General features: G+C 42.1%; 1 protein-coding gene across 1 annotated transcript in view; it reads left to right on the top strand.

Moving 5' to 3' along the window:
* LOC117939089 (pleckstrin homology domain-containing family A member 5-like) overlaps positions 1-13,868 on the top strand; it is a 236,663-nt gene that overhangs the window by 84,311 nt on the left and 138,484 nt on the right. The window contains exon 4 of the mRNA XM_034864135.1: positions 7,743-7,749. Within this exon, the coding sequence (XP_034720026.1) occupies positions 7,743-7,749 (7 nt within the window). The remainder of the gene's footprint in view (positions 1-7,742; positions 7,750-13,868) is intronic.

Here is a 13,868-nt window from a genome sequence, read left to right on the forward strand (position 1 = left end):
GTAGGGGGCATGTTGATGGGGCGTGTTGGATGGGGCATGTTGTAGGGGGCGTGTTGAATAAGGCATGTTGAATGGGCGTGGTGATGGGGTGTGTTGGATGGGATGTGTTGTAGGGGGCGTGTTGTAGGGGGCATGTAGATCGGGCGTGTTGTAGGGGGCTCCAAATCTCAAACGCTTAAAAGGGAGGGTCGCTGGTTCAAGTCCCAGTACGGACCAATGTACAGTTCACCTCCTGGGCACTGCCAAGGTGCTATTGACCAGGGCACAGTATTAGCACTGGAAGCCCACTCGCTCTGACATCTCTCTACTTGTGTACGAGTAGGTCCTGATTATGTGTGCATAGTGATTTCTAACAAACAGAGTGTAAATTTTAATTTCCCCACTTGGATCAGTTAAAATGATAAAGAATAATACATTTATATAAATAGATGTAGCCTTATTATTTCACTGCCTGGTAGATGCCCCCCTGCATTGTATATTATCAGGGGATGCTGCTGAGTCACTATCTGTGTGTGTTGTAACACATCACACTCACATCTGCAGACCTACTTTCATTCTTTGGACCTTTTCAGCGCGTGACTTGCTCTTTCTGCTTTGTTCCTCTGCAGTTTTGTTCCCTCCTGTCTTCAGTTGTTCTTTTATTAAGCCTCCCCACCAGAACTAAGCCAATGGGAATTATTTTTGTTTTAGAAGTTTTTACAGTTACAGTGGGGCATAAATGTTGGGCTACACAATTGATCTTGTCTTTTCTAGGTCTGTTATTTAGCATACAATGTTTTAATTGCTGCATTTTAGTTCAGTATGCATATGGTGGATAGAATATCACGTTAATATTGCTCATTGAGGCTACAGTAAAGACAGTGCTTTAGTAGTTGGCTCCCATCAAAACTGTCTCTGTCGGAGACTCTAGTTATCTTTTAGCACTGACTTTATGTAGGGCCCTGTGGAATCAATCAGATAAAAAGTCTCAGTTTTGAGATCTCCTTTCTGGATTTTGTAATCACAGAAACTACTGGGCTCTACATTGTTTACATCAGTGACTAGCCCCTCGTTGGAAAAACAACAATTTATTTGGGAGAAACCCTGGACACATGATTAAATAATGATTAAATAAAGGTTTGACCCTCTTCCTCTGCAGACTGACGCTGGTCTGTTATGACCATGCCTCTGTTTTAAGGGTCAAGTGAGCATTGAAGTATTTGGGAGCTCCTGGAACAATCTATTGTTGTTCAGTATTGTTGGTGTGTGGCCACAAGAGGGCCACAGCGCTCTACTGGCTTCTACTTCCAGGTCCAGTCAAAGTGGAGCTGGCACAATCCCAGGGCACATAATACACTGTAGAGCAGCAGTGGTGGAAGAAGTATTCAGATGTTACTAATACCACACAGTAAAAATCCTGCAAATTGAAATGTTACTTATGTCAAAGACTGTAAGTATCATCAGGAAAATCTAGTTAAAGTCAGAGGTTTCTCCCTAAAAGGGAAAGTAAAGAACAATCCTCCCATTGTATAAAGTGTAAAGGATCCAAACAGTTGTTTGTTTATTGGTCTCATCATCTCAGCTGGACTTGTAGGCCTATGTATTGTTGCTAGGCTACTTTATTATAAAACATCAGATTTTATAAACTACATTTGTTTAGTGTGCAGAAATCCGAATGTGTGAAGTAACTAGTAATTAAAGCTGTCAGATGAATGGAGTGGAGTCAAAAGTAGAATATTTCTCTCTGAGATGTAGCAGAGTAGAAGTAAAAAGTGGCACGAAAAGAAAAGACTCAAGTAAAGTACAAGTACCTCAACATTTGGTCTGAAGTACAGTACTGGAGTAAATGTACTTACCGGTAGTTACATTCCACCATCGCAGAGCAGTTGTTCTCAAACCTTTTTCAGATATTGTACCCCTTTTTAAATATTTGTTTTCTGCTGATGTTTTTTGGGGGGAATTTTTTTTTCAAATACATTGTATCAACTACTACTTATTTCTGAATTTTTCTGAATTTCAGGCTTTGGGATGAAGGCTGAGATGATGTACAGGAATATTGACGCTATAATGTCTGCTCTGTTCAGTACCTCTGCTAAACAGCGGCTAACCAATTGTATCTGTGTCTTTTGTCTCCATGTCCTCCTGATGTACGACTGCGTCACTCCTCACCAGGTAAGACATTTATGAATGTACCTTCCTGCTTCCTGTTTGCTTTCAGCCGAGGCTGCATGTCTTGTGTTTTAGGACTGTAATGGCTTCCTTCCCAGGTGCATGCTGGGGGGGGAAAGTAGTGTCTGTTTGTTGCAGTCAACTCACAGTTGTGTAGCAGCGTGCTGCTGCTTGGTGTGTGTGTGTGTGTGTGTGTGTGTGTGTGTGTGTGTGTGTGTGTGTGTGTGTGTGTGCGCGTGTGTGCGTGCGTGCCTGTTTGAAGTTTGTGGCCTCGGCCTGGAACTAAAGGGATATTCTTCCCAGTTTATTTATTGCATTAGTCATGAACTAGAGCTGCTGTGACATAATCCATCTCTGGCTGTCGGTCTACGCCTTCTGAATGTCACGCTGCCTCTCTACTCTCCCATCTCAAGGTCCCCCATCACTTATTTAAATCAACAAGAGCTGTGTACAGTTCCTTAGATAGTGTGTACTTTTGTGTGTGTGTGCGTGTGTGTGTGTGTCCGTCCCCTTGTTTGATGTTCTTTGATTGTCTATGATTTGATGGGCTGACTGGAGACTGGCTTGATGGACGGATGGGGAGATGGATGAGCGAGTGGATTGGCCCTGGCACTTTTTCTTTTCTTCCTCCGCTCCCTCCATCAATGGAGAATACTTTCTGTTTCCTTTATTCATCTCTCCATCTCTGGTTCTCCTGGCTGCTTCCTGTGTATGTGTGTGTGTGTGTGTGTGTGCAAATAGTATGTGTGGAGATGGGTAACCATGACAACAACAGGCTGAAGTGGGAGCGCTTGTAGCAGGCACGGCACAGCGTCCTCTCTGTTTCTATCTATTTTTCTCAGCAGATAGCACATCTCTCCTTCTCGTCCTCCTCCGTCTCTCTCTATCTCCACTCATTCTCCAGCCGTGCTGTTTCCATGTGCAGCTCCACGTATGTACTGGACCGACCAGTAACTAAAACTAATGACTAGGGCTGGCTAACAAATTCTATACATTTTAGGCACAGACCGAATTGTATCAAAAAATGCCAGAGTCAGTGAGCCAATCATTATGCAGCATGCTTCTAGTTTTTTTGAAAAAACAAAAAAAGGGTTCAAATCAATGCAGCAGAACCAGACATCATCTTTTTTTATTTCACACACTCTCCTTTGTTGTCAAACATTATCCACTACTATCTATCTATCTATCTGTCTATCTATCTATCTATCTATCTATCTATCTTTCTATCTATCTAACAATCTATCTATGATTAAGATAAAACATGATCACTAGTTAAATCAATTTTGGGCGTACCACAACTCAAGAGAATTTATTACATCATTTTTTCTACATGTTCAGATAGGGAGCTTTTTCCTCTTCTTCCCATTTAGAAGCACACACACACACACACAAACACACAAACACACACACCAATGTGCAGTATAATAACCTTTCATCTGTACCCCAACCCCAGCAGCTCCTCGATGGGCTGCATTATATCACCATGCGTGTGCAGGCGAGCGGCAGCCTCTGTGATGCCTGCAGCAGCACAGGCATCATTGCTGCATTCTTCCAAAATGTCTTTGGTTGCTGTTTGACTGTATGTGTGTGTGTCTGTCTGTCTGTATATGTGTGTGTGTGTGTGTGTGTATGTGTTTGACAGAAAGCAGGGGCAGGTGTAAACTTCCCGCCCTCCAGTCACGGCGAACCCCGAACGCATCCTGACTGATATTCTCATTTAGTTGACGACTGCTTAATATTCCCCCCCAGTACAGGAGCTGCAGGACACAGTGTGCTGTGGACCGTAGGCTTGATTCTGCAGATCCGACATGCTTTCATCCGTGTGGATCTGCTGTAGGGAGCCTTCAGGGTGGGAGTCATTTTGACAGTGATTGTCTCGGGTCGTGTATTGCCACACAACATGCAGCTTATCTGTTTCTCACTCCAAAACTATGCACACAGTTACTTGTTGTCAAGGTCCATGTCTGTCCAACACACTGACAGAACTAGAAAGCTTTGTGTAACCGGAAATTGAAAAGAAAGGAAAGGATTTGGCAGTATTCCTACATGGCACACGTTTATTTTGAACTAAGAAGAACTGTAGTTATCTGAGATCCAATGGAATAATTCAAAGTGTCACAAGTGATTTAATAAAAACATATAACGCAATCATTAGACAACGAGTAAAATAATCTAAAAATAGAAATACAATTATCAATACACCAACGTACATGCAATGGTATTTGTTAAAGCACGAAAATGTATCATTGTCGAATAGACGTCCCGACCTACAAATATCCTGGAGACTGAAGAAAACATCTTCGTATAGTACAGATCCGCGCGGAAATCACACCATAATCATTTTAATATCTTTCATTTGAATACCTTTCAATGAAAAGGACAATAACGGCACAAAAATGATCATTCTCTCCAATATCGTGAATCATGTCACAAGTACAATATCAGTCAAAATAATCGCAAATTTATATTTTTCTCATGTCGTGCAGCTCTAAATATAGTAAAAATAAATGATTCCCCTTTGTTCTGTTGACCCATGGAACCCCCTCTGGGACCCCTGGGGGTCCCCGGACCCCGTATTCCGAACCACTAAGTCAAACAAACCAACAATAAAGAACGGACATTGAAGCTGTGGGATGTGACTCAGTGGCCAAAGACATTGTTCCATATGTGGACGTTATACATTCTACAACAGCAGCAGTGCACGGTGTCAAAGTGTCAGTGGGGGTTAGCACTAAATGTAACGGGGCGCCCCTACCCCATCCAGTAGGGCCTGTGCCACATGTACATGTAGCACGCCTAAACGTTAATTCAAGACATGTTTATATCTGTCAATTGCTCGGACACACTGCTGTCCATAGTGTTACCTGTTGAGACACAGATGCTGTCCGTAGAGTTACCTGTTTGGACACTGATGTTGTCTGTAGCGTTACCTGTTGGGACACAGATGTTGTCTGTAGCGTTACCTGTTGGGACACAGATGTTGTCTGTAGCCTTACCTGTTGGGACACAGATGTTCTCCATAGCGTTACCTGTTGGGACACAGATGTTCTCCATAGCGTTACCTGTTGGGACACAGATGTTGTCCGTAGCGTTACCTGTTGGGACACAGATGTTGTCCGTAGCGTTACCTGTTGGGACACAGATGTTCTCCGTACCGTTACCTGTTGGGACACAGATGTTGTCCATAGCGTTACCTGTTGGGACACAGATGTTGTCTGTAGTGTTACCTGTTGGGACACAGATGTTGTCCGCAGCGTTACTTGTTGGGAAACAGATGTTGTCTGTAGCGTTACCTGTTGGGACACAGATGTGTCCTGTAGTGTTACCTTTCGGGACAAAGATGTTGTCCAAAGTGTTACCTGTTGGGACACAGATGTAGTCCATCTTGCAAACCCAGAATCAGTCTCTGCAGTCATCGCAACCATTGAATGACAGCAACATGAAATAACTCTTTAACTCACAGATTTGCTTTGGTTTAATCAATTCAGTAGTCAGTAGCATAGCAAAGACATCAATTTAAAGCAAAGATGGAGCTGCTGCATGTCTGCCGTAGCTGAGTTTAGTTGTGTGTTGTGATGGTGCAGTGAACAGAGGTGGTTTTATAATGACTTTACACATGGTCACATTCAGCTAGTGCAACATGCTGCAGGGCATAACAAATTAAGCTTCTCAGTGTTATTAGTGTGTAATAAGTTACTTCAAATCCATTCCCAAGACGTTGGTGATTTTAACACCTCAGAGGTGCAATTTATATATGCCTCAACTGACTGCCTCAAATAACACGTCTCTATTTCATCAAAGCTTAAACAATGCTTATTAACTTAGCATTCAAAAAGAGCATATCCCATTCGTTTTTTGGCACAGAAGTGCTGTCAAAGAGTTCTGATGCGCCATTCAAAGAGTTGGGGAATGCTAACAAAATGCATCTAATCTGTGTTTATATGGAAAGTTGCAAAAATGTTTCTTCCCAGAACCGACGAACATTACGGAGCGCCCTAGGGGACAAAGAAATAGTGGTTGAACTTTGCAAGATCTTGCTACATCACTTGACCATGCTCTGGGTTATTAAGGCCCCTAACCTGTTGTGATGGGGGCGGAAGGAGGACCCAAACGCAGTGTAGCAGGTAGGAAGGCAAAAGGGTTTTATTGGGGAAGACAAGGCAGCAACAGATCCCAAAAACATCAAAACACAAGGAGCCAGGGGAAAAACCAAAAACCGAAGCACAAGGGCTGGAAACTCACACGGGAAGGTAAACAGGCAAAAATATCACGGGGAAGGCTTACTGGCGCTGGAACAGAGAAGAGGTGACGACACGCTGGAGAACAAAAGGATCTACCAAGAGGCAAAGGAAACACTGGGGTTAAATACATGAGGTAACGAGGTAATAGGGAACAGATGAGACATCAGGTGAATCACATTAGGGCGGGGCTGGACAATCGGACAAACAAAGTAAAGCTAGACTATACAAGACAGGACAAGACAGGAAACTGACTACCAAAATAAAGCAGAATGCACAACAAACACACAGGGAATCATAAGACAGAATCTAAGACACCAGACCAGGGAGAAAGCCGGGACAAAAACACAGGGAAGGCCAAACGGGAAAACAACCCCAAACAAAAACCCCAACCCACAACAGAACCACCTTGTTAGAAAGTTAGTTTTTAAAATGCATAACAGACTTTTGCAACACCTTGCAAAAACTTTAAAAGATCTTTCAAAAGTTCAACCATCATTTCTTTTCTCAATGATCCCCATGGGGCTCCGTAGAACATAGATAGATTTCAATGAGAAACTACATTTAGCAATAAAAACTGATGGAAAAAAACTAGGGAAGTGGATTGAATTTGTTGTTATAAGTATATAGTTTGTTGTTTGTTGTTTGTTACATTAAGTTGTTTTGCAATACTTATGTTTTATAATATAAGATGTTCTAGTATATTTTGTTAAAATCCAGCTCTCCTAAATGTGTCAGAAGTAGAATTGATTGTTAGGGATGCTTCCTGAGTCTGGTTTCAGCCTTTTACCCCCACTGATTTTTTTCCTGAACTGAGGGTCATAAACCTTCAGTCACATTCCAACTGAAAAGATAACGAATAGGCACACACACACATCACTGTGGTCTAAAGACCCCACCCTTTTGTGAGATAATACTGGGGGTCCAAGAGTCAGAGAGTCAGACAAATTTGGGGGAGAGCCGTGTTAGGTTGACTCTGTATTTGTCTCCAGGATATCCTATGTAATAAAATGGATTCACATTTCAACATCTGAGATTTTGACTACTAATTTAAATCCAAACAGATTGCAGCTATATCTATAGTATATACCTTTGCTATAGGCACACCTTGCTAAACCTATTCCAACACAGTATAACACAGTAGTTCTAAGCTTCCTTAAGCATTTTCATGTGTTGCTTCCAATGTGTCAGAGAGGTATGAAGGTACCTCAGAGATACAGTGACAGAATGTTGACACTTTATAGGGTGGAAAAATGTTGTGAGTTTATTCACCCAGCACCCTTTCTAACAGATACACACTGAAAAATAGCCAGCAGCTTGATCACACCTCAAAGCCTACCCACTCAGATAGTTAGGTCATCAAGTGAAATGTTGTATTTAGTGAACAATCTGAATCAGAAAAAATATTTATTGCCAAGAAGGTTTTAACATACAAGAAAGTATAACAAGTTGGCTACTGTACAGGTCAAGAATCATAAATAGAAAGACTCAATTAAACCATATAAATAAATGAATCTGTGAAATATATCTGTTTTGAAAAGAGCTGTTCAGTGTACAGAGAGGATGGGATGTGAGTTCAGTGGTTTGAAAATGCAAAGCAAAGTAAATAAAGCCTTGATGATGGATCCAAAGTGACCCGCTGCCAGTGTGCATTTCCTGACAGGAAGATAATGATGTCATACATCACGCTGACACTCTTCTGTACTGTACTGTATATATGAACTCCACTCAGAGTATTTTAAAAGTGCAAGACAGCCAGAGGATAACAGTGTAAAAGTCAAACACTATAGGCTACTGCATAAAATAACATGTGGTGTGACGAACAAAGCTTAAATTAGCATGTGGCATTAGTGTCTACAGCACCTCTGTCTCTGTGTGATGAAACAAGACATGAGCAGGGGATATTCCTCTAATAGTCATTCTGCTATCATGTCAAATTATATTATTTATGTCATAATGTATTCTGCCAACATGAAACGTCTTATTTAGCTTAGCTGAAACTTTGCTACTTTGTTTATTTCATGACCTGAGTTCCATAAAGGTCCCAGGGCATGACAATTTCCCTTTATGAGTTTTTTTAACATTAATATGAGTTCCCCCAGCCTGCCTGTGGTCCCCCACTGACTAGAAATGGTGATATGTGTAAACTGAGCCCTGGGTATCGTGCTCTGCCTTTGAGCAGATGAAAGCTCAGATTGGTCGATCTGGAATCTTATGAGGTCATAAGAAGCAAGGTTACCTTCCCATTTCTCTGCGTTAGTGCTGTACACAGATAAGTGCCCATGAACAGTGATGCATTTTCCTGAATGTTGCGTTTCCAGTAACAAAAACCTTCGGTAGGCCATGACACATGTATTAAGGCTTTGCACTGAAAGTTAAGAAATGTAAAAACATCTGTGAAGCGGGTAAGAGCTTGACTCTGCGGTGGACTTGGCGGACAAACTAGCCTAACTTGAGTGAAGACTATTCCGTCAAACTCATAGGCTGTATGAAACTTGGTCGAGCTACAGGAGGCTTTTTAGGAGGCAGTTGTCATATCAAATATTGATCATAATGCAAAATGAAATGTATTCTCCTAAAGACTTGAACCCCAGCTGCCCCTCTCTCAGCAGCCTGATGGAGATTTCAGGTTGTGGCTCAGGCCAATATCCAGAGATGACGTGGGGCTGCCATGCAGAGCTCCACGGGTCTGTTGGCCATGTAGAAGGCAGGGGAAGCAGAAGCCAGACGGCAAGAGCTGACTGTTCACACATTGGCCACTGATGGTGATCGGAGACATCCGAGACATTTTGTGCAGCGTACAAACCATTCTGTGGAAGGGAGGAGAGACATTGAGATGTAGAGGGATTCGTTTACGCCACGTCATTCTCACACTGACAGCCGATGAGTGAGCACACACACCCATGCAGAGACGTCAAACGGGGAGCAGCCACACATTCATCCACTGCCTGTCTTTCTGCCTGTCTTTCTGCCGCCTCCCACCTGCTGTTAGCAGATTCACCTCTGTGACACGGTTAGAGAGAATATTTGTGCTTCCTCCTACATCTTGCGCTCCTCTCTTTCTGATTCCTATTTATCTTCTGTAGCTCTCTCCAAATGTAATTTTCAGCGCTGCTCAGCTTGCTCCAACGCCATCAGCCTCACCTTCAATTGACACTGTGAAATGTCTTTTTCTCCGCCCCTCTCCTCCTGCCAGTCTGCTCAGCCAGGAAGAGGATTCAGCTGAATTACTTCAGATTACGTTTATGATCTCTCACATGAATGAATTCTTGTAGTTCAAATCCCTTCCACAGGATGTTTGAGATGCATTTAGGGCTGAGCAAGAATTCAATATGATTATCTTCTTTGAATGAATTCATATTGTGATGAAATCACATATTGAGACATCGAGATATACAATTGCGTGGTCTAAATTGATAATAGCAACCACATACTACCTCAATTTTCTCAGAAAATCTGCTGGTAGACATTTTGAGGCAATATCATTTGAAGAATTGAAGATTAGTTTTGGCATCACACCACTTTGTGCATGCATGTTAACACAGTCATTATATACTGTAGCTGGAAAACCATTATTTATTTTTTCTCTCTAATTTCACTTGAAACTGTTCACTACATTATTCATGGTCATTTATCCAAAATCTCATTGTAATTTCTTTGTGGAAGTACCCTACAATATCAATACCGATTTATGAATGAATACCGTGATATCTGATTTTCTCTGTATCGCCCAGCCATAGATGCATTCCAGGTGTTGAAAAGATGTTGATTCAATTCAATTCAATTCAATTCAATTTTATTTATATAGCGCTAAATAACAACAACAGTTATCTCATTGTGCTTTCCATAAAGAGCAGGTCTAGATTGGACTCTGGGATGTTATTTACAGAAACCCAACAGTTCCCACCAAGAGCAAGCACTAGACCACAGAGGCAAGGAAAAACTTCCTTTAAGAGGCAGAAACCTCGAGCAGAACCAGGGCTCAGGCTGGGTGGGCATCTGCCTCGATCGGTTGGGGGTGAGGGAAAGAGACAGAGAGAGAGACAACGAGATAGAGACAGACATACAGACAGAGAGAGACATAGAGAATTGTAGCAGAGGGTGTTGAGCAGCAACATGGAGGCAGCAGGTGACTCCAACTACAGCTCCAGAGCCAGAAACACCTGCTGGAAGTGATAGGAGGAGAGAGGAGAGGGGCGAGAGAGCACAAGACTACGGGGGCGAGAGAACACAAGACTCTGGGAAAGGGAAGAAGTCGAGTTAGTAACATGCATTAATGGGATGAGGTTGCATACAGATGGAGAGATTGAGGAAAAGAGAGGTGATCAGTGCATCATGGGAAGTCCCCCAGCAGTCTTGTCTTTAAGAAAAGATGGTGCCTGACCATGAAAACCTTTGTAGCTGAGAAGAATGATTTTAAATTCTGATGCACCCGGCTCTTCATTTAAAGTTTGTTTTCAGTCGGTAAAGCCAGAAATGCCGCTGACATTGCCCAAAGCTCTGCCCTCTTTACCCTGCTACTAAGGCCGTAGTATTCCCCAACTCCTGGAAACTGTGTGTGTAAAAAGCTCCGTTTCCCCTAGAATAAATTACATTTGAAAATAAAGAAAACCAAATCGGACCAGGAGAATGGCCTGAACTCCTAACCTGATACTTTGTCAGGACCCATTGGATTTTGGTCAGGTATCAGAACTACTGTGTGTGTGTGTGTGTGTGTGTGTGTGTGTGTGTGTGTGTGTGTGTGTGTGTGTGTGTGTGTGTGTGTGTGTGTGTGTGTGTGTGTGTGTGTGTGTGTGTGTGTGTGTGTGTGTGAACTCGTCGATCATTAGAAGAACTTAAAGTGATCACATTAAGTTTTGGGGGGTTTCATCTTATACATTTATGTTACATATTTTTTTGTGCATGTTATAGGTTTAAAAAGTGAAAAAACCCAAAGTCCACCCCAAAGGGACTTACCATCTCCAACAGAAAACACTGTTAACCAAATTCTCCAAACAGCTTTACTGTAGTCCAGCCTTTACTTCAGAGACCAACGTGCATAAATTTGTAACACACGTTATAATGCTGGCCTAGCAGCTAGCATGGCACGCCCTCAAAAAAAGCTAGTTGGAGTGGGGGCCCCAAGAGTTCAGATAGTTGTGTCGCCATGTCCAGGAGACAGGGTATAATTATTATGTAACGTACCGCTCTGAAACTTTTTGCTCCAGTCTAAGTTGCAAAGCTGGTTTGGGTTCTTTTGCCTGTGTTTCAGGATCAGACTCTGGTTCGAACATATACAGATGAGCCAAAGGTGTGGGAGCAGCTGTAAAAGGGAGTAGGATTATGATATTGTGTGTGTGTGTGTGTGTGTGTGTGTGTGTGTGTGTGTGTGTGTGTGTGTGTGTCTCAGAAGGTAGGTGAAGCACTCAGATGATATTTCAGACTGCAGGACACAGGCTGCGCCTCCTCTCTGACATATCTCACAATGTGTCATTTTACATTACAGTGCTACAGTGGCCATGTCTGTCCTTGTGTGTGTGTGTGTGTGAGTGTGTGTGTGTGTGTGTGTGTGTGTGTGTGTGTGTGTGTGTGTGTGTCTGTGTGACAAGAGGAAATACAGCACATAAGCGTTGAGCTCTTTACTCATGTAGAAAAGCGCCCTCCGGGACACGTACGATGCTTCACAAATAGAGTGCTCTACTTTTTTTCCAATGCACATCACACACACACAAGCCTGGTTAGCCATCATCAGTGCAGATGCTAGCATTAACTGCAAGGAAAGAGTACAAAACAGTATTCAGCTGTGCCAGGATGCTGCTGTATCAAATCACATTACAGAAAACATCTGGCCATGTTCTTTGTGTCTCTTACATGTGTTGAGGTATGTCTTAGCCACATGTAATTCACTGGAGGAAAGAAAACATGGCGAAGCCAGCATGAGATCAACTTTCCACAAGCTGTAAGGCATGGCTTTGTTTTGGCTCAGACAAGGAAAAAACGTCCTTAGGCTTCCATAAGAGCTTGTTTCTCTAAGTAGATAAGAGTAATTGAATAAATGCTACTTATAAATAAAAATAATTTATAATGTATTAAAATCCTGCATGGGGAAATTACAATGTTGTTATTACACACAGGCCTGAACTACACACACATGCTCAGTACCCATACATGCACTAATGGAGAAATGTCAGAGTGGGGTGGCTGCCCATGGAAAGGCACCCCGAGCAGTTGGGGGTTCGGTGCCTTGCTCAAGTTTACCTTGACGGTGCCCAGGAGGTGAACTGGCACCTCTCCAGCCACCTTGTCCACCACCATACTTTGGTTTGTATGGCTTGAACCACGATATTCCTGACCAAATACTTCAAAATCGACAATGTGACGATATTGCAGTGTTGACAACTGGTGCTTTGCAAAATATCTTCACACTTAGATTTAAGATAAGTAATCATCAGTAATGTGGATATAATGAGAGGGCGTTAAGGCAAATAATAGAACAGTTACAACTGTTGTAAGTTCAGAAAACGACATCACTTTACTGTAGTGCAGCGTTTAAAACCAGGAAAAGACACTTATATCATATCACCATAGTACAATATCCAAACTCTAAGATGATATCTAGTCTCTAATCGCAATATCGATATAATATTGAAATCTTGCCCAGCCCTACCAGAAACCCTCTGGTTCCCAAGAGAACAAGTGCAGGGGCAGGCTTTGACTTTTTGTGTAAATCCCAAAGAAAGTGACATGGGAAATCTTCATGATTGGGCTCCAACTGTGTCCAAGTGTTCGCCTAACTACACTGTGACATGTGAAGTGAAGGCAGAATGCATTACTGATCTGGGAATAGAGACCAGAAAAACACAACAAGTGTAAAATGGAATGATTAGCTTTCCGACTCTGGCAAATCTACAAAAAAAAAGAGTTCAAACACGACAATGAGCTCAGGTGGATTCTCAGCATTATCGCAAACAAGAGAAAATGTCTCATAAATAAAACATATTTCCCTGTGTACTGAGAAAGAAGAAGGTGGATCTGTAAACATCTTTGCTCCTCGTGTTAATTTTATAGATGGCCAGAAGCATGAAACAGACGCAGATGCATTAGCTTCATCACAGTAATGTGTTTACGGAAATCTGTGTTTTGCAAAATAGTCATCAACGGAAAACTCAGATTGTACAGATAGTCTAGCTAGCTGTCTGGATTTACCCTGCAGAAATCTGAGGACCAGTCCTCAGAAATCCACCAGAGGTTAGAACACCAACACAGAGACAAAGGACGGGGACGGACATTAGCATCCGGTGTAATCACAGTGCAAGATCCTCCTGTGCAATAACCTAGCAACACTGTCTCAAATCACTCTGTTCCACTTATTATTTATAATTCTCATTCTCTATTTCAGAGCTTTTCGTATTGTAATATTATACTTATATAATAACATACTATTTATTCCAGCATCCTTTGCACAATGCTTCATAATTAAAATAATAACTATCATAATTATAA

Source organism: Etheostoma cragini, chromosome 23 (assembly GCF_013103735.1).
Source record: "Etheostoma cragini isolate CJK2018 chromosome 23, CSU_Ecrag_1.0, whole genome shotgun sequence".
NCBI classification, from domain to species: domain Eukaryota; kingdom Metazoa; phylum Chordata; class Actinopteri; order Perciformes; family Percidae; genus Etheostoma; species Etheostoma cragini.